Here is a 22,897-nt window from a genome sequence, read left to right on the forward strand (position 1 = left end):
CGATCCTGCAAACTGTGCGGCTTGGCCAAAAAATTTTTTAAATAAAAAAATTTTAAAAAAATAAAAAGAATTTATGGTTATAATTCATTCTGAAGTAGAGTAATGAGGGGAAAATATTTGTAATAGTGCTTCAGATCTCAATTTGAAAACTTCTCTATATAAATAAATACACCCTAGTCTACCTTACCCTTGGGATTCAGTTTCACTTTTGCTTTGTGGTGAGGGAAATCATGTTTCCCATCCTTAAAAATATCCCTTTTTTTGGCTTTCCAATTGTTGCAAAAACAAACAAAAAATCCAGGTTGAACAATCAGGTTGAAGAGGAAGAAGATTCTAGTTCTTTCTTCCCTTCTATCTCAAACACTAGATATATTTGTAATACTCTAAGAAAAGTACATTCTACAAAATCTAACACAAAATAAAAACAAGAACATTTCATATTGAAAATAGGTTTATTACCATGACAATTTCACCCATTACTATATTTAAAAGGGGGTGGCAAGGAACTCAAGTTAATTTTACTTTGAATTCTCCTATTTACATGCTCCTATGTAAATTTAGACATGTCAAATGAACATGCACATGCTTAAATAAGGTCTGATCAGATGTAAAGCAAGGTGCAGAAGAGTTGCATGGCATGCAACTTTTTGTGTCTTTGTTAATAACTTGCAAAAGGAAACATTAGAAGGATTAGCAGTTACCTAAAGGGGGTGGAAGGATGAAGTAGAATGAAGTGAAAGGTATAAGGACAGACATAAGATTTCTCTGCTGACATCTTTTGTACATGTAAATGTTTTATATATTCAAATTTAATTTTTTAAAAAGTTATCCCTAAAACTGAAAACAAATGTAAAATAAATGAACCTAACTATATAGCAATTGTATGGCATAACCACACAAAGAGGAGAATTACTTCAAGTCACTATAGAATATGTTACCATGACGATACATCCTTAGTGAGAGATAGTCTAAAGAAAATAAGAACTGTAAAGAAACTTTATATCTAGTAACACTGGTATTGTTATTGTTAATACCAATACAAGATTATTGTTTTCAAATTAATGTATGAATATTGTAGTATAAAAAAATAATTATTTTAATGTTATTTTAATAGATTTCCGTGTTAAAAAAATAAAGTACAAAATCAAAGGTTAGTAAAAACTCCATACTCTTACTTATCCTAAAATGTTAAGTTTGAATTAAAAATAACAATATGAACTCATGATTTAAATCTATACATATTTTCCTAACTGGACTAGTAGCAATGACACTCCAAGAGCAATGACACCTAGGACTGGTTTTTGGTATCTAAATGCTGTCCCCACTAAAATGAACCAGGGCTCTTTAGAGAAATGGCTTATTCCAAGCCTGCCTAAGAAGTATACAAGGTACATCCTGGACATATGTTGTTCCAGAAAACAAACTAAGTTTTGCAGCTTGGTTCAAAGACTAACGTATTTCTGTCAAATAGGATACAAGAATCTTCTTTAAAGGGCTCTCACTGGCCAAAGTTGAGACAAAAGAATAATGACTACACCTGAGTAAAACACACTGAATATTTAAAAGTGTGTGAGTCTGTTATGATACTTAAAGAAGAGAAAGCTGGAGGGTGCAGTGGGTGGGAGGGGATAGGCATAAGCAGACTATACAAACTCTGTATTCTGAAAACTGGTCATTAAAAGGAAAGAATGACCAGTTTTTATCTTGCCTTTCTAGTTAGGAATCATACTTGAAGATAACCAAAGAGCTTGGGCTAATGAGGAGAAGCTCTTTATTTTATAAAGAATACCTGCTAGTAAATGAAGAGAACATAATATAATTAGAAAATCATGATTTTTGCAATTCTTAATGAAATAATTGGGTCAGGCAACAACGATCACCAGTGAACACTAAAACCATTAGGAGAATTGATGAAGAACTGGTTATTTGCATGGTATCAAAATATCACCGAAGAATTAACTAAATCACTTAATAATAGAGATATATGGCTGTCTCCCCCTTAACAAAGTAATCAATCATGAAACATGGGACTACCAGACATTCCATCTCTTGAAGTGATACACTATAAAGTATTACTTATAAAGTACAAAACATTACTTAGGAAGTGTTCTTGCCAAAAATGTTTAACCTTAATATAACCAAGGCTTCAAAGCTAACTTTTAGTAAATACAATGGATACAGGAACAAGTAAAATTATGAAAGAAAATAATCAGATAAATATTTATTATTTTTCAGAGAGAGGAGGAAAAAAAGGGGGAGATTCTATATTTAAAAGACTTAGGACATGTAACATCCAAATACAATGCAGGGTCCTTGACTGGGTCCTGGGACAACTGAGGAAATGTGAATATGATCTGGACGTTAGATAATATAAGGTATTGTTGTCAATTTTGTTAAGTGTGATAAAGTTATTGTGGTTATGTAAACAGAAAAAGACTTTTTTAGAGATGCATACTAAAATATTTAGGGGACAAATGTCTGCAATTAAAATATTCTTACAAAAAAACAGATGAAGCAATTAGAGTGGAATGTTAATAAATGTTAACTATTAATCCAGGTGATGGGTATTCATCATACTATCCTTTCTTCTTTTTTTTTTGCGGTATGCGGGCCTCTCACTGTTGTGGTCTCTCCCGTTGCGGAGCACAGGCTCCGGATACGCAGGCTCAGCGGCCATGGCTCACGGGCCCAGCCGCTCCGCGGCATGTGGGATCTTCCCGGACCGGGGCACAAACCCGTGTCCCCTGCATCAGCAGGCAGACTCTCAACCACTGCGCCACCAGGGAAGCCCTATCCTTTCTTCTTCACGTTTGAAAATTTTCAGAGTTGAAAAAAATCAGACGTACCTTAAAACGTTGCAAACGTCCAATTTTTTCACCAACTTCAGCCTCCATTGATATCAATTCATTCTTCTGTTTCCAATTCTCTTTTCTAAGCTGTCTCTCCATTTCTACTAAAGTAGTATATTGCCTTATGAGTGACTTTTCATTCACTTGTAAGACTGTGATCTTTCTGCTATTTTCTGAAAGTGTTTTTTTCATTTCATCTGAATCCATCTGAAGAGCACTGAGCAAATTCTGCACAAAGTCACATTTATATTACTTGTTAAATCTAGCTATTTTAGTTTGTATGGTATTATATATTGATTTTAAAAGTGCTTTACTTACATTATATTCTTTTATTTTTATAGCATCTTGTTGGATTTGATCCTCAAGTTTTCTCTTTTCCTCTTTCATTGTTTCAGATTCTGTTTTCCAGGTCTCCTTTTCACTTAAAAAAATAAAAATAACAATACAGTAAACCTAATAAAATATTTAACTATAGGAAGAGATAGCTATAGATTATGGAAATTTAGTTTCTATAAAATAAGAGAAATCATAACTAGTCAATATCTGATAACATAAGTAGAAATGCCACTTGAAAGGATTTATCCTGAAAGTTATATTTTTATTTAATAAATGAGAGGTAAAGAAATTATTTTATCAAATTATTTTCATTAATCTACAAATTATTACTTTACAATTGTTACAATATAACAATTGCAGCTGAATCTTATAAACATTTTATTAAAAACAGAAAACAATTAAGAAAATAATCAATACCCCAAACTAATTCTGGAAATCAAGTCTCAGTATTCTGACCCTACTCTTATAGTAAAATTCTTTTTTTTTCTTTTTCGGTACACGGGCCCCTCACTGTTGTGGCCTCTCCCGGACACGCAGGCTCAGCGGCCATGGCCCACGGGCCCAGCCGCTCCGCGGCATGTGGGATCCTCCCAGACCGGGGCACAAACCCATGTACCCTGCATCGGCAGGGGACTCTCAACCACTGCGCCACCAGGAAAGCCCCTGACTCTACTCTTAAAATTTGAGTGTTACTTATAAAATATCTAGAATACAAACAAAATGAGAAATAATTAGACTTAAAAGAAGGTGTATAAGACATTGTTGCCTACACAGACCTGCAATCTGCTTGGCATAAACCAATTATGGTGTCAGAATTCTCTTTGAACTGAATGATTCAAACCTGGACATATGACTTGGACAGCTCATTAACCCAATTCTGACTAATGAGATCTAAGTCTGCCAGCAGCCTCTGGAAAAAGTTTCATGTAAAAATAAAAAGTTATGTGAAAAAAAAATGCCCCTCTTCTTCAATGGTCATGGTTCCATCTTCCTTGAACTCCTTCCTTCAGCTATTTTATAACCAACATAGGAGATAATATGACCTATACTATAAGACTCCCAAACATTGACCTGCCCTATAATTAGCCTTGGTTTTCTTGTTAGATCAAATCGTAGTCACTCTTAGTGTTTAAATCACCTTTAATCAGGTATTCTAACTATTACTAAGGATATTAGTCCATTGGTACAGATGAGATGGCAGAGATAAGCACAAACAGGTTAGTTCCCCATGAAAATATATGAATAATGATGATGGTGATGATGAAGAATGATGCTAACAGCTGACATTTATAAACAGTTCATATGTGCTATAATATTCACAAAATACTCATATCTGGGCATTTTCACATGATTCATTTAAGTTTCATAATAACCCTATGAAAAAGTATTACTATCACAGAATTTTACAGATAAGGAACCAAGACACAAAGCGGAGGTGAAGAGGCAGGAAGAAAAAGTAAAAGAAAATATCTAAATATTTTTTGTTACTTAGCTTTAACACGAATATTCTTCAATTATATTTATAAAGTTTTGCTAACACCTATACCTTAGGTATTCTTTATATAATAAGCTCTGTTGATGACGAATTACTGCAAATTTTCTGTTATAGTCTTCAAGAGAATCTTCTAAATTCTTTAACTTATTTTCTTTATATTCTAGTTCCTAAAAATTGGTTTAAAAATGAGAATGAAAAAAGCATCAGGACATATTTTAAATTTGAAGGTATAAATTCATATTCTGACAAGATTATAGAAAAATATACAAAAGATAATAGCAAATCCATAAGCAGCACAGGTCATTTCTATGATTATTCTGAACACCTTATGGCATATGGAATGAGGTAATACGTGTAAATGAGAAGTGCTATGAAACAGATAAAATTATTTTCATCATACAGAATAGTTACAGTAACCATACAAAGGATCAGGTACAGTGGTTACAAACTTACCTTTAGCCACTCAGTCCCACATACCCTTTAGTGAACATATGCATTCATAGCTCCAGTCAAATTGTCCTTTCCAATGATTTCATTTTGAAGATGAAGAAACTTGAGACTTAGAAAGATCAAGTAACTTACTCAACATTAAAAAACTCATTAATACTACCCTTGGTAACCATTTTCTAAGCACACATGCCAAGCTCAGTGCCAGGTGCTTTACATATTGCAGATCTAACACTTGCAGTCAGGTCTGGCTGACTCCAAAGACCTTGCTACTTCTATCACTCTATGCTGCCTTAGGACTGGGAGTCCAAGTACTTGTTTTGCCACTTTGAACAGGTTTTCAGATTCCGAATTGGTTCTCTAATCTACCACAATGCTTCTCATGTGTTTTTTATATAAAGATGAAAAAAATGAATCTTATCACAAGTAACATGACAATGCAATACTTCTATCACTTATTGACAATGTTCCTGTATTGAAGAAGAATAAATTCATGAAGAATGCTAAAATTATAAATTTAAAAGTAATTAAATAACATGAATTATAATGTTCTAATAAGTAAATTCTAATACTCAAAAAATGATTAATTAATATAATATACAAATACAAGCATCTGATAATCATAACTCAAGTATATTCACAAATGGATTATTTAGGAAAGGGAAACAGCAGTGCTTATAATCAAAAACTTACTTTCATTGATTCTGAACACATTTTTGTGATTATATTTGCAATGTATGTGATATTACGAGTATTCACACTCAAATGAAATAATGAAAAGCATCTCTCATTATGCCATTCATAATGACTGTAATATAGACAGCAAAACTGAGAAACAAACACAAGGCAAGCAGTATCCTTTCTAATTTGCTAACAGATTAACTAATACCTTACAGGGTAAAGGGAAGAAAGAGATAAAAGACAATTTTGTTTAAAAGTTTCTTCTTGTAGTTAACACACAAAAAAAGGAACGATTCTAATCACTACACAAAAAGCTGTGTCAGACTTTATTCATGTGAATTGCTTTTCCAACCAGCAATAAATAAAAGAGCTCACTTTATTTATACATTACTACCTCATAGTAGCTGCATGTTATTCTATCTGTCAATCATATATTTCATATGAATGGCATGCATGCTTCTCATTCAGATGAATGGAATAAACTGCTTTTATTCATAACATTCCATCTAATATCAAAATCATTAAAAAAATTTCACTGTTAATATTCTAAGAATGCAAAGGAATATATGATGATTAAATTATACAACATACTATCAACTATTTTTGTTACTCACATATAAAATTTTAAGTACCTGTAAGATATGTATTAAATATTCATTCTGAGAATTAATGATATTGGCACTAGATGGTGCTACCCCATCAGGTAAGTCTACTCCTTTAAACACAACATTTGATCCTTCTGATTGTCGTAAAAGACTGGTCTCTTTTTCAAGATGATCTATCTGCAAACGAACAGTTCAGAAATGAGAATCTCATCTCTTATACCCAAAGAAAGACAAATTTAAAAGCAGTAACTAACACTTCCTACTGAATATCTTGAACAAGTAGATATATGAATGCTCTGCCAAGTATTAATTAAATTATAATTTAATTTATAATTACTACTACTTAGAAATGTCTAGGAATATATTTAGAATTTTTGTATCCTTTTATGTTACACAGTACATATTTTTCCACTAATTTAATTTTAAAAATTCAAACAGAAGCTTTCCGAATGTTGAAAGAATTAATTCAAGGGGCATTTTCTCATAAAATAGTCATTTAAAAAAAAATTAAATGTTTCACATTAAATCTTTATTCATATGCTCAGCATTTTCTTTTATATAATAAAATTCTCACCTTTAAATTTGCTTTTGTCAACTGCTGAGAATAATTTATAGCCTCCTTCCGAGATTCCCTGAGCTCCTGTCTTAATTCTTCATTCCTTCCAGTAAGTTGATCAACTTGGGCTTTTAAATGCAGATTGGCATCAAATATTCCTTCTGCATTCTTTGATTCTATAGCCTAATATATTTAAATTATATAGAAGAAATGTGAAGAAAAACACTAAAGTCATAGTAAAAAATCTATGTTTAAGTAAAATTCACATTTAAGCATTTTACTATTCCCATGTATAATAAAATATACCAAATCTATCTCTTATTTATAAATTTAAATTGATAAAATACCAGTTTAACCTACAACAGTATTACCAAGCATACCAATCACTTCTTTCTAACAATTAACAATATCTAGCTAATCCAAATAGACTGGTAGACCAGAAAAACAACTAGACAGGAACAACATGACTAGGGTTCAAATATTAACCAATCTCTTATTTGCTGGGCAAGTGACTTGAAATTCCTTATACCTTAGCTTCCTTAACTCTAAAGAAGAGGAAATAATGTTAGCTCTGTCAACTTCACAAGGTTTTTATACAGTCAAAATGAGAAAATTTATATGTAAATGCTTTGAAACCATGAAGCATCTGAATTTAAAGCATGAGCAAAGGAATGAAATAGCTACTACATTTAATTAATTAAATTTTTCATTGCTTCCTCTCCAGTTGAAGCATACATAATAACAAAGGCAAAGTATGATAAAACAGTGTTATCCAAGAGTGCTGGATAAGCAAAAATAATCTGTCAAATATTAAAATACTATCCAAGAGGCTTCACTGCTCCTAAGTCCCCAATAATGGCATATATAAATATACCTACCCCTATGTACACATATACACAATACATACATACCAACAGATCTGGACTTTATGGAACAAAACTGTTAAATGCAAAGTAAAGCTTCAGAAATGAAGGCAGAAGACAAAGAAAGTAAGATGAGTAAAATCATATGTAATATCCTATTCAGGAGGGTGATCTGGGATTTAACTCAAGGCAGTAGGTCTGTAAGAGTAAGCCTTTACCCTAAGGAGATGAGAGCAGGCCATGTGGAGTAATAATTTATACTAATTCAAAGGGGATAGCAGAAAGAGGTAGGCAGAAGGAGGTATTCTGACAGATGACAAAGTAGTCTAGTTAGTTGTCTTGCTGAAAAATAGCAACATGTTATCTATAAATCCTTGTGGTAAAATGAGATTGAAGTAGATGGTGATTAGGGGCCCTGAAAAACACCCTATAGCAATAGAAAGTGAACTAAAGTGCAGAAGCCAGAATTATCTGATCTAAAGTGTCATTGATTCTGATGATTTCTTAGAGGACATACTGTTAGGTCATTCAGATGGGGCATATCAATCAGAAAAAAAAATGATAACCCAGAAGAGAAGCAGACAAAATCGATGGAAACAAGAATCCTAGGAAGGCCACAGGCTGTCAATTAAAATAAAAAAACTTAAAAAATAAATAAATAAAAATTTAAAAACGTAGAATCTTTCTGGGCTATTATTCTGTTTCTATTTGGTCACTAAATAGAGCTTCCCTTGTAGAACAGAGTTTGATCTGAGTATTAGTAGTGGGCAGCATCACAGACAAAAGATGTTCACATAAGAAAGTATGAAGAATCATTTTAGATACTTAAAATAGTGGAGAAAAAACAAAGTAACCAACCAGAGAAGAAAAGTCAGAACTATAAAGGGATATATAGGGAACAAAGGGAATCAAAAGGGTTTCATAAATTCTGTTAAATGATTTTCTACCTCAGAAAGATTTTAACATACTAGTATCACTCTCTGCTAAAAAAATGGTATTATTATAAAAAAAAACATTCCAGGCAAATGGGAATCAAAAGAAAGCTGGAGTAGCAATACTCATATCAGATAAAATAGACTTTAAAATAAAGAATGTTACAAGAGACAAGGAAGGACACCACATAATGATCAAGGGATCAATCCAAGAAGTAGATATAACAATTAGAAATATATATGCACCCAACATAGGAGCACCTCAATACATAAGGCAACAGCTAACAGCTATAAAAGAGGAAATCGAGAGTAACACAAAAATAGTGGGGGACTTAAACACCTCACTTCACCAATGGACAGATCATCCAGACAGAAAATTAATAAGGAAAGACAAGCTTCAAATGACACAATAGACCAGTTAGATTTAATTGACATTTGCAGGACATTCCATCCAAAAACAGCAGATTACACTTTCTTCTCAAGTGCACACAGAACATTCTCCAGGATGGATCACATCTTGGGTCACAAATCAAGCCTCAGTAAATTTAAGAAAACTGTAATCATATCAAACATCTTTTCCAACCACAATACTATGAGATTAGAAGTCAATTACAAGGAAAAAAACATAAAAAACACAAACACATGGAGGCTAAACAATATGTTATTAAATAACCAAGAGATCACTGAAGAAATCAAAGACAAAATCAAAAAATACCTAGAGACAAATGACAATGAAAACACGATGATCCAAAACCTATGGGATGCAGCAAAAACAGTTCTAAGAGGGAAGCTTAGAGCAATACAAGCCTACCTCAAGAAACAAGAAAAATCTCAAATAAACAACCTAACGTTACACCTAAAGGAACTAGAGAAAGAAGAACAAACAAAACCGAAAGTTAGTAGAAGGAAAGAAATCATAAAGATTAGAGCAGACATCAATGAAACAGAAACAAAGAAAACAATAGCAAAGATCAATAAAACTAAAAGCTGGTTCTTTAAGAAGATAAACAAAATTGATAAACCTTTAGCCAGACTCATCAAGAAAAAGAGGTAGAGGACTCAAATCAATAAAATTAGAAATGAAAATGGAGAAGTTACAACTGACACTGTAGAAATACAAAGCATCCTAAGAGACTACTACAAGCAACTCTATGCCAATAAAATGGACAACCTTGAAGAAACAGACAAATTCTTAGAAAGGTATAATCTTCCAAGACTGAACCAGGAAAAAATAGAAAATATGAAGAGACCAAACACAAGCACTGAAATTGAAACTGTGATTAAAAATCTTCCAACAAACAAAAGTTCCAGGATCAGATGGCTTCACAGGTGAATTCTATCAAACATTTAGAGAAGAGCTAACACCAATTTTCTCAAACTCTTCCAAAAAATTGAAGAAGGAACACCCCCAAACTCATTCTATGAGGCCACCATCACCCTGATACCAAAACCAGACAAAGATACTACAAAAAAAGAAAATTACAGACCAACAACACTGATGAACATAGATGCAAAAATCCTCAACAAAACACTAGCAAACAGAATCCAACAACACATTAAAAGGATCATACACCATGATCAAGTGGGATTTATCCAGGTTATGCAAGGATTCTTCAACATATGTAAATCAATCAATGTGATACACCATATTAACAAATTGAAGAAGAAAAACCATATGATCATCTCAATAGATGCAGAAAAAGCTTCTGACAAAATTCAACACCCCATTTATGATAAAAACTCTCCAGAAAGTGGGCACAGAGGGAACCTACCTCAACATCATAAAGGCCATATACGACAAACCCACAGCAAACATCATTCTCAATGGTAAAAAACTGAAAGCCTTTCCTCTAAGATCAGGAAAAAGACAAGGATGTCCGCTCTCACCACTATTATTCAACATACTTTGTAAGTCCTAGCCACGGCAATCAGAGAAGGAAAAGAAATGAAAGGAATACAAATTGGAAAAGAAGAAGTAAAACTGTCACTGTTTGCAGATGACATGATACTATACATAGAGAATCCTAAAGATGCCACCAGAAAACTACTAGAGCTAATCAATGAATTTGGTAAAGTTGCAGGAAACAAAATTAATGCACAGAAATCTTTTGCATTCCTATACACTAACAACGAAAGATAAGAAAGAGAAATTAAGCAAACAATTCCATTCACCATTGCAACAAAAAGAATAAAATACCTAGGAATAAACCTACCTAAGGAGGTAAAAGACCTGTACTCAGAAAACCCTAAGACACTGGTGAAAGACATCAAAAATGACGCAAACAGATGGAGAGATATACCATGTTCTTGGATTGGAAAGATCAATATTGTGAAAATGACTATCCTACTCACAGCAATCTACAGATTCAATGCAATCCCTATCAAATTACCAGTGGCATGTTTTACAGAACTAGAACAAAAAATCTTAAAATGTGTATGGGAGGGAGGAGCTTCAAGATGGCGGAAGAGTAAGACGTGGAGATCACCCTCCTCCCCACAAATACATCAGAAATACATCTACATGTGGAACAACTCCTACAGAACACCTACTGAATGCTGGCAGAAGACCTTAGACCTCCCAAAAGGCAAGAAACTCCCCACGTACCAGGGTAGGGCAAAAGAAAAAAAATAAAACAGAGACAAAAGAATAGGGACGGGATCTGCACCAGCGGGAGGGAGCTGTGAAGGAGGAAAAGCTTCCACACACTAGGAAGCCCCTTCGCGGGCGGAGACTGCAGGTGGCAGAGGGGGGGAAGCTTCGTCGCCACGGAGGAGAGCACAGCAACAGGGGTGCGGAGGGCAAAGCGAGGAGATTACCGCACAGAGGATTGGTGCCGACCAGCACTCACCAGCCGGAGAGGCTTGTCTGCTCCCCCGCCGGGGCGGGCGGGGATTGGGAGCTGAGGCTCGGGCTTCAGTCAGATTCCAGGGAGAGGACAGGGGTTGGCTGCGTGAACACAGCCTAAACAGGGCTAGTGCGCCATAGCTATCCAGGAGGGAGTCCGGGAAAATGTCTGGAATGGCCGAAGAGGCAAGAGACTTTTTCTTGCCTCTTTGTTTCCTGGTGCGTGAGGGGAGGGGATTAAGAGCGCTGCTTAAAGGAGCTCCAGAGACCGGGCGCGAGCCGCAGCTATCAGTGCGGACCCCAGAGACGGGCATGAGACGCTAAGGCGGCTGCCACCGCCACCAAGAAGCCTGTGTGCGAGCACGGGTCACTATCCACACCGCCCCTCTCAGGAGCCTGTGCAGCCTGCCACTGCTAGGGTCCCGTGATCCAGGGACAACTTACCTGGGAGAACACAGATCCTCAGGCTGGTGCAACGTCACGTGGTCCTCTGCCGTCACAGGCTCGCCCCACACTCTGTACCCCTCCCTCCCCGCAGCATTAGTGAGCCAGAGCCCAGAATCAGCTGCTCCTTTAACCCCATCCTGTCTGAGCGAGGAACAGATGCCCTAAGGTGAGCTACACGCAGAGGCGGGTACAAATCCAAAGCTAAACCCCAGGAGCTGGACGAACAAAGAGGAGAAAGGGAAATCTTTCCCAGCAGCCTCAGGAGCAGCGGATTAAATCTCCACAATCAATTTGATGTACCCTGCATCTGTGGAATACCTGAATAGACAACAAATCATCCCAAATTGAGGACGTGGACTTGGGGAGCAACGATACATATTTTTTCCCTTTTTCTCTTTTTATGAGTGTGTATGTGTATGCTTCTGTGTGTGATTTTGTCTACATAGCTTTGCTTTTACCATTTGCCCTAGGGTTCTGTCTGTCTGTTTTTTCTTTCTTTTTCTCTTAGTATGGTTTTTAGCTCTTTTTATCATTGGTGGATTTGCTTTTTGGTTTGGTTGCTCTCTTCTTTCTTTTTTTTGATTACATTAAACATTTTAAAAAATATTTTTATTTTAATAACCATTTGATTTTATTTTATTTCATCTTTTTCATTCTTTCTTTCATCTGTTCTCCCTTTTATTCTGAGCTGTGTGGATAACAGGCTCTTGGTGCTCCACACAGGCGTCAGGGCTGTGTCTCTGAGGTGGGAGAGCCAAGTTCAGGACATTGGTCCACCAGAGACCTCTCAGCTCCACGTGATACCAAACGGCGAAAATCTCCCAGAAATCTCCATCTCAGCCAAGACCCAGCTCCACTCAATGACCAGCAAGCTACAGTGCTGCACATCCTATGCCAAAAAACTAGCAAGACAAGAACACAACCCCACAGATTAGCAGAGAGGCTGCCTATAATCATAATAAGGTCAGAGACACCCCAAAACACACCACCAGACGTGGACCGGCTGACCAGAAAGACAAGATCCAGCCTCATCCACAAGAACACAGGCACTAGTCCCCTCCACCAGGAAGCCAACACAACTGAACCAACCTTGGCCACTGAGGGCAGACACCAAAAACAACAGGAACTACGAACTTGCAGCCTGCGAAAAGGAGACCCCAAACACAGTAAGTTAAGCAAAATGAGAAGATAGAGAAACACATAGCAGATGAAGGAGCAAGGCAAAAACCCACCAGACGTAACAAATGAAGAGGAAATAGGCAGTGTACCTGAAAAAGAATTGAGAATATTATTAGTAAAGATGATCCAAAATCTTGGAAATAGAATGGAGAAAATATAAGAAACGTTTAACAAGCACCTAGAAGAACTAAAGAGCAAACAAACTGTGATGAACAACACAATAAATGAAATTAAAAATCCTCTAGAAGGGATCAATAGCAGAATAACTGAGGCAGAAGAACGGATAAGTGACCTGGAAGATTAAATAGTGGAAATAACTATTGCAGAGCAGAATAAATAAAAAAGACTGAAAAGAATTGAGGACAGTCTCAGAGACATCTGGGACAACATTAAATGCAACAACATTCGAATTACAGGTGTCCCAGAAGAAGAAGAGAAAAAGAAAGGGACTGAGAAAATATTTGAAGCCATTATAGTTGAAAACTTCCCTGATATGGGAAAGTAAATAGTGTATCAAGTGCAGGAAGCACAGAGAGTCCCATACAGGATAAATTGAAGGAGAAACATGTCAAGACACATATTCATCGAACTATGAAAAATTAAATACAAACAAAAATTATTAAAAGCAGCAAGGGAAAAACAACAAATAACATGCAAGGGAATCCCCATAAGGTTAATAGCTGATCTTTCAGCAGAAACTCTGCAAGCCAGAAGGGAGTGGCAGGACATATTTAAAGTGATGAAAGGGAAAAACCTACAACCAAGATTACTCTACCCAGCAAGGACCTCATTCAGATCTGATGGAGAAATTAAAACCTTTACAGACAAGCAAATGCTAAGAGAATTCAGCACAACCAAACAAGCTTTACAACAAATACTAAAGGAACTTCCCTAGGCAGGAAACTCAAGAGAAGGAAAAGACCTACAATAACAAACCCAAAACAATTAAGAAAATGGTAATAGGGACATACATACTGATAATTACCGTAAATGTAAATAGAGTAAATGCTCCAACCAAAAGACATAGACTGCCTGAATGGATACAAAAACAAAACCCGTATATATGCTGTCTACAAGAGACCCACTTCAGACCTAGGGACACATACAGACTGAAAGTGAGGGGATGGAAAAAGATATTCCATGCAAATGGAAATCAAAAGAAAGCTGGAGTAGCAAATCTCATATCAGATAAAATACACTTTAAAACAAAGACTATTACTAGAGACAAAGAAGGACACTACATAATGATCAAGGGATCAATCCAAGAAGTAGATATAACAACTGTAAATATTTATGCACCCAACAGAGGAGCACCTCAATACATAAGGCAAATACTAGCAGCCATAAAAAGGGAAATCGACAGTAACACAATCATAGTAGGGGACTTTAACACCCCACTTTCACCAATGGACAGATCATCCAAAATGAAAATTAATAAGAAAACACAAGCTTTAAAGGATACATTAAACAGGATGGACTTAATTGATATTTATAGGACATTCCATCCAAAAACAACAGAATACACATTTTTCTCAAGTGCTCATGGAACATTCTCCAGGATAGATCATATATTAGGTCACAAATCAAGCCCTGGTAAATTTAAGAAAATTGAAATCATATCAGGTATCTTTTCTGACCACAACGTTATGACTAGAAATCAATTACAGGAAAAAAATCTGTAAAAAATATAAACACATGGAGGCTAAACAATACACTACTTAATAACCAAGAAATCAGTGAAGAAATCAAAGAGGAAATCAAAAAATACCTAGAAACAAACGACAATGAAAACACGATGACCAAAACCTATGGGATGAAGCAAAAGCAGTTTTAAGAGTGAAGTATAGGGGCTTCCCTGGTGGCGCAGTGGTTGAGAGTCCGCCTGCCGATGCAGGGGACACGGGTTCGTGCCCCGGTCCGGGAAGATCCCACATGCAGCGGAGCGGCTAGGCCCGTGAGCCATGGCCGCTGAGCCTGCGCATCCGGAACCTGTGCTCTGCAACTGCAGAGGCCACAACAGTGAGAGGCCCACGTACAGCAAAAAAAAAAAAAAGAAAGAAAAAAAAGAGTGAAGTTTATAGCAATACAATCCTACCTTAAGAAACAAGAAACACCTCAAATAAACAAACTAACCTTACACCTAAAGCAGTTAGAGAAAGAAGAACAAAAAAACCCCTTAAGTTAGCAGAAGGAAAGAAATCATAAAGATCAGATCAGAAATAAATGAAGAAGAAATGAAGGAAATGATAGCAAAGATCAATAAAATTAAAAGCTGGCTCTTTGAGAAGATAAAGAAAATTGATAAACCATTAGCCAGACTCATCAAGAAAAAAAGGGAGAAGACTCAAATCAATAGAAGTAGAAATGAAAAAGGAGAAGTAACAACTGACACTGCAGAAATACAAAGGATCATGAGAGATTACTACAAGCAACTCTATGCCAATAAAATGGACAACCTGGAAGAAATGGACAAATTCTTAGAAATGTACAACCTTCCAAGACTGAACCGGGAAGAAATAGAAAATATGAACAGACCAATCACAAGCACTGAAATGCAAACTGTGATTAAAAATCTTCCAACAAACAAAAGTTCAGGACCAGATGGCTTCACAGGAGAATTCTATCAAACATTTAGAGAAGACTTAACACCTATCCTTCTCAAACTCTTCCAAAATATAGCAGAGGGAGGAACACTCCCAAACTCATTCTACAAAGCCACCATCACCCTGAAACCAAAACCAGACAAAGATGTCACAAAGAAAGAAAACTACAGGCCAATATCAGTGATGAATATAGATGCAAAAATCCTCAACCAAATACTAGCAAACAGAATCCAACACTACATTAAAAAGATCATACACCATGATCAAGTGGGATTTATCCCAGGAATGCAAGGATTCTTCAATATACGCAAATCAATCAATGTGATACACCAAATTAACAAATCGAAGGAGAAAAACCAGATGATCATCTCAATAGATGCAGAGAAAGATTTCGTCAAAATTCAACACCAATTTATGAAAAACATCCTCCAGAAAGTAGGCAGAGAGCGAACTTATCTCAACATAATAAAGGCCATATATGACAAACCCACAGCCAACATCGTTCTCAATGGTGAAAAACTGAAAGCATTTCCACTAAGATCAGGAACAAAACAAGGTTTCCCACTCTCACCACTCTTATTCAACATAGTTTTGGAAGTTTTAGCCACAGCAATCAGAGAAGAAAAGGAAATAAAAGGAATCCAAATCGGAAAAGAAGTAAAGCTGTCACTGTTTGCAGATGACATGATACTACACGTAGAGAATCCTAAAGAGGCTACCAGAAAACTACTAGAGCTAATCAATGAATTTGGCAAAGTAGCAGGATACAAAATTAATGCAGCGAAATCTCTTGAATTCTTATACACTAATGATCAAAAATCTCAAAGTGAAATTAAGAAAACACTCCCATTTACCACTGCAACAAAAAGAATAAAATACCTAGGAATAAACCTGCCTAAGGAGACAAAAGACCTGTATGAAGAAAATTATAAGACAGTGATGAAAGAAATTAAAGGTGATACAAATAGATGGAGAGATACACCATGTTCTTGGATTGGAAGAATCAACATTGTGAAAATGACTCTACTACCCAAAGCAATCTACAGATTCAATGCAATCCCTATCAAACTACCACTGGCATTTTTCACAGAACAAAAAATTTCACAATTTGTATGGAAACACAAAAGACCCCGAACAGCCAAAGCAATCTTGAGAAAGAAAAACGGAGCTTGAGGAATCAGGCTCCCTGACTTCAGGCTATAATACAATGTGACAGTAATCAAGACAGTATGGTACTGGCACAAAAACAGAAACATAGATCAATGGAAAAGGATAGAAAGCCCAGAGATAAACCACGCACCTATGGTCAACTAATCTATGACAAAGGAGGCAAGGATATACAATGGACAAAAGACAGTCTCTTCAATAAGTGGTGCTGGGAAAACTGGACAGCTACATGTAAAAGAATGAAATTAGAACACTCCCTAACACCATACACAAAAATAAACTCAAAATGGAATAGAGACCTAAATGTAAGGCCAGATACTATAAAACTCTTAGAGGAAGACATAGGCAGAACACTGTTTGACATAAATCACAGCAAGATCTTTTTTGATCCACCTCCTAGAGTAATGGAAATAAAAAGAAAAATAAACAAATGGGACCTAATGCAACTTTAAAGCTTCTGCAAATCAAAGGAAACTACAAACAAGACAAAAAGACAATCCTCAGAACGGGAGAAAATATTTGCCAACGAATCAACGGACAAAGGATTAATCTCCGAAATATATAAACAGCTCATGCAGCTCAATATTAAAATAACAAACAACTGAATCCAAAAATGGGCAGAAGACCTAAATAGACATTTCTCTGAAGAAGACATACAGATGGCTAAGAAGCACATGAAAAGCTGCTCAACATCACTAATTATTAGAGAAATGCAAATCAAAACTACAATGAGGTATCTCCTCACACTGGTTAGAATGGGCATCATCAGAAAATCTACAACAACAAATGCTGGAGAGGGTGTGAAGAAAAGGGAACCCTCTTACACTGTTGGTGGGAATGTAAACTGATACAGCCACTATGGAGAACAGTATGGAGGTTCCTTAAAAAACTAAAAATAGAATTAGCATATGACCCAGCAATCCCACTACTGGGCATATACCCAGAGAAAACCATAATTCAAAAAGACACAGGCGCCCCAATGTTCATTGCAGCACTATTTACAATAGCCAGGTCATGGAAGCAACCTAAATGCCCGTCGACAGACGAATGGATAAAGAAGATGTGGTACATATATACAATGGAATATACTCAGCCATAAAAAGGAACGAAATTGGGTCATTTGTTGACATGTGGATGGATCTAGAGACTGTCATACAGAGTGAAGTAAGTTAGAAAGAGAAAAACAAATATCGTATATTAACACATATATGTGGAACCTAGAAAAATGGTACAGATGAACCGGTTTGCAGGGCAGAAATTGAGACACAGATGTAGAGAACAAACGTATGTACACCAAGGGGGGAAAGTGGCGGGCGTTGGTGGTGGTGGGATGAATTGGTAGATTGGGACTGACATATATACACTAATATATATAAAATAGATAACTAATAAGAACCTGCTGCATAAAAAAATAAAATAAAATTCAAAAAAAAAGTATTCAACTATTGACTAATCATAAAAAAAGCAATTCAATGAATAAGACTTTTTTCTATATAAATCAAGCATAGTATAATAATGCATGTTAAGTATGTTCAGATCATGTAAATGACATAGATTTAAATATTAAGAATCTAAAAACTTATGTTTTATTCAAGTTTATATAACAGACACTCATCAATACCGTAGAACTCTTAAGTCCCTATATGGTAAATATAAATAGAACATTATTTAATGGCTAAAATCTTTCTCATAGTAATTCTTAAGTCTTTAAGTATTCAAAATATTCTTACTACATCCTATTACCTTCTAGGTTTGTGGTGTAAGGTCCTAACAGACCTACCCTCTCACATTTAAGAAGTGAATACAAAAAACTACTACATAAAAGTTCTAGAAAATGAACAAAAGCAACAGATTTTGAAGGGGACTTGAAACTTGGAAGACAGGACTAGCAAGCAGTAAATTTGTTTTTAAGGCTTAACTGAGAGGGCAAGCTGCAGTTCCAGTGACCTGTCTTCTTTCTGGCCTAAAAACCAGAAGATAGGACCCAAAGCCACAGAATAGTGAGAGGGGAATTCCAGAAGGAAAAGAACCAACAAAAGGGACCTTCAAATTCTGTGTAAAAGCTCTGCCAGGTCTCAAGTTGACCGCTAAAACAGAAAAATGGAGATGACAGAAGAAAGTATCAGTGAACTTGAAGATAAATCAATGGGAATTATCCAACTGGGAACAGAAAAGATAAAAAATTAGGAACGAAAAAATGAACAGAGCCTAAAGAAGTTGTGGGACAATATCAAAAGGTCTAAGTGTTTCAGTGGAGTCCCAGAGAGAATGAGGCAAAAAAATGATTGAAGAAATTAATGGCAGAAAACTTCCCAATTGTGGTGAATAGCATAAGTGAACAGATTCAAGCTCAGCAAACCCCAAACAAGCTACACACACACATACACACACACACACACACACCCTTGGCACATTGCAGTCAAACTGGCAAAAACCAAATAAAAAGAGAAAGTTTTGAAAGTAGCCCAAGAAGAACTACACATTTCATACAGGAGAACAGTGACTCAAATGACAACAAATGTTTCATCAGAAACTGTGGAGATCAATGAGAGTGGAACAACATCTTTGAAGTCATGAAACAACAAAATAAAACCATTAATATAAAAATAACTTACATTAACTAGTCTTTCAAGACTGGGAATAATTAGAGATGTTTCCCCTCCTTTAACATCAGGATCTTTCTGCATTTCCTTAATAGCTTGCAATATTTCTTTCATACCTTCTTCAAGTTGCTTATTTTCTTCAACTAATTCTTTTACTAAAATGAAATATTTTTTTCATTGAATGAATAGATTTTTTTATAATTTACACTATGCTATATAGATTACAAATATTTCACATACAGTAAAAATAACCCATTTATAAAATGCAAATGCAAATAAATGTACAAAAAATTCAACTATAAATCCAATGTGTGAATAATGAAGTTAAATCACACACCTATTTAAATCCTGTGCATATACATATATATCTCATGGCTGAAAGAAATAAATCATAAGCATAGTTTGCCTTTACTTTATATTAAAAATTTCTTAAATTTGTTTTTCTAACTGTACTTTCATTAGAGAACAAAAGAGAAAAATAGACTTATTTATCATCACAATAAATTCAGATTAATAACATGCTCTGAAAATGAATATAGCAAGGCAAATCAAATAGATGAATGAGAGACTGAAGTCTGTACATTATAGTTAGTTAAGGCTAAAACAGACTAGAAAACAGAATGTAGTAAAGTCCTTTCAATCCCATAATTTTCAGTACAGACTAAATAAATAAGAAAAATAAGAGATAATAGTGACTTACATTTATTCTGAAACTTGGCTATTATTGTTCTACTTCTTTCTAAATCTCTTTCCTTTTCAATTAGTTCTCTTGAAAGAAATTCATTCTAAACAAAACATAAAGAGAAAAAAATTGATTTAAAAAAAATGACAATAGTTTTGAAGTTTAAAGAAGTTTGACCAATTGAGGTTTAACATACCCACAGCAAGCTACAGAAACGTAGCAGCACTCACAAAAATAAAATAAAATCTGAAAGGTAAAACAGATAATGATCCTCCTCCCACCTTCTCCCCCTGCCCCCCGACCCCACACCCATGGGAAAAGGCAAACAGATAAGGAAGGTTTTTGTCTTTGGCACTACAATCATCTCTTTTAATGATCTGCCTTTACACTACCCGTTTTGCCTGGCTTCTATGACGTTCAAGCTCTATTTCTGCATTTCTACTTTGTGCTTCTTTGATCAATAAATCCTGTGCTATGGCTTCATTCTAAAGAAACATTTAATAAATTAGGCAAGTCAATGAGTTCATTTCAGATGTATTGCATTTTTAGATCTTTTAAAAGACAGAATGTGTATAAATTAGTGTTAATGTGCAAACATAAAAGAATTCTTATTATAATTGCTACTTATCGAATTTTGTTAGTCATAAAAATGAATTAAAAAAAAAAATCCCAGGAATGTAATTTGGAGGAGAGCTCACCTGAGATCTAAGAAATACTAGTTCTGTCCATAGCTGTTCTATAAGATTTGCAAGTGGATCTATCTGAGATAATTTTGATTGTGCAGTAATTGGCACAGGGTCCAGAACATTAACTTCAAGATTACTTTTCAAAATCTCTGTCTGTACGGGTACTTCACTTTTTCCTACATCTTCTTTGAAATTGGTATAAGCGTAGTTTATTGGGGTACGAACCTGTTCATCTTCTGATGTTGCTACTTGTGATTTAGCCACGTCAGCTCTATTTTCATGAATTTGTTGACAAAGTATTGCAGATTTTTGCCTAAGTGATAATTTCTGCATTAAGTCTGAAGCTGTTGATAAGGCTCGTAAAGAAGAATCACTTTTTTGTGTGAAATTAGTCTTCTCAAGTGCCTGATGGCTTCCTGATACTTTCTTCATAGATTCATCAGAAACAGAGTATAAATGGTCATTTATTTCTTCATGATTCTCCCTACTAAAGGTATTGACTAATGATTCTAGATTTGTTAAAGACTATAGACAGGGTGCTTTAAAAATCTCTCTTATTGTAATAGTTTCTGGAGGTGAAATATTATCTTTCACTTGTATAGATGAAGAATGTCTAGTTAAAGAGACAAAAGGATCCACTTCACTTTCTACACTATGACGAATTTCAGATAACATTCTTGATAATGATCCTATGGTCATATTCTCTTCAGGCTCATTCTGACATGACTGTGGAATATTGAATGATGGTCTCCTATGCAGCAGCTCTACTTTATCTGAACTCCTAATCTGTATTCAGAGTAAATAATGTCTCATTAATGAATCTTGGGATTGACAGGTTATTGAAATAAAACATTTTCCTTTTATTTAACAAGTATAAAAAGAAGCAATGTCCAAAATGAGACAATGGGGGCAGAAATGAAAGCCCTGATAATAATATTTTTCTTTATTCTCTTCACCATAGCAGTACCTTACTATTTACCTTTGATTGTGCTTCACTCATATTTTTGAGGCTCATGAAATCAAATTTTCTTCCTTCCATTTTATTCTCTTGAGAAAAGTCTTCAATTAGGTTCAGGTCCTCAACAGTTAATCCTACATATAAAAGAATTAACAAATGAGAAACATAAAAATAACTCTGCTATTATTCCAATACTTTAACTCTTAAAAACTAGAATCAAATTTTAACTCAAACAAAATGTAGAATAATTATTTCCAAAATCCTTGATCTATATGTAGCCTCCTATACAACTTCCTGATTTAGCTCACTTTTAATAAGATATTAATAAGTTGTTTATTTTTTGATATTGAGCTCCATGAGCTGTTTGTATATTTTAGAGATTAATCTTTTGTCTGTTGTTTCATCTGCAAATATTTTCTCCCATTCTGAGGGTTGGCTTTTCGTCTTGTTTATGGTTTCCTTTGCTGTGCAAAAGCTTTTAAGATACAATGGAATATTACTCAGCCATAAAAAGAAATGGAGTTATTTGTAGTGAGGTGGATGGACCTAGAGTCTGTCATACAGAGTGAAGTAAGTCAGAAAGAGAAAAACAAATATTGTATGCTAATGCATATATATGGAATCTAAAAAAAAAAATGGTATTGATGAAACTAGTGGCAGTGCAGGAATAAAGATGTAGACATAGAGAATGGACTTGAGGACACAGAGGGGGCATGGGGGGAAGCTGGGACAAAGTGAGAGTAGCATTGACATATACACTACCAAATGTAAAATAGATAGCTAGTGGGAAGCAGGCGCATAGCACAGGGAGATCAGCTCAGTGGTTTGCAATGACCTAGAGAGGTGGGATAGGGAGGGTGGGAGGGAGGCTCAAAAGGGAAGGGATATGGGGATATATGTATGCATATGGCTGATTCACTCTGTTGTACAACAGAAACTAACATAGTATTGTGAAGCAATTAT

The 22,897-nt window shown here is 35.3% G+C and overlaps 1 protein-coding gene across 5 annotated transcripts in view; it reads right to left on the bottom strand.

Annotated features, from left to right (window-relative positions):
• CEP290 (centrosomal protein 290) overlaps positions 1–22,897 on the bottom strand; it is a 96,842-nt gene that overhangs the window by 51,094 nt on the left and 22,851 nt on the right. For all 5 annotated transcript variants that reach the window (XR_003791103.1, XM_029205374.1, XM_029205373.1 and 2 more), the window contains 8 exons: positions 21,956–22,068; positions 20,309–20,393; positions 19,621–19,763; positions 6,988–7,152; positions 6,441–6,590; positions 4,732–4,847; positions 3,168–3,270; positions 2,847–3,077 (listed from right to left, as the gene is read on the bottom strand). Coding sequence is in view for 4 of the 5 variants with exons in the window: in XM_029205374.1 (XP_029061207.1) it covers positions 2,847–3,077; positions 3,168–3,270; positions 4,732–4,847; positions 6,441–6,590; positions 6,988–7,152; positions 19,621–19,763; positions 20,309–20,393; positions 21,956–22,068 (1,106 nt within the window). In the remaining variant the exon portion in view is untranslated. The remainder of the gene's footprint in view (positions 1–2,846; positions 3,078–3,167; positions 3,271–4,731; positions 4,848–6,440; positions 6,591–6,987; positions 7,153–19,620; positions 19,764–20,308; positions 20,394–21,955; positions 22,069–22,897) is intronic.

This window comes from Monodon monoceros, unplaced genomic scaffold (genome assembly GCF_005190385.1).
Source record: "Monodon monoceros isolate NGI ecotype Baffin Bay Population unplaced genomic scaffold, NGI_Narwhal_1 Super_Scaffold_6, whole genome shotgun sequence".
Taxonomy (NCBI): Eukaryota; Metazoa; Chordata; class Mammalia; order Artiodactyla; family Monodontidae; genus Monodon; species Monodon monoceros.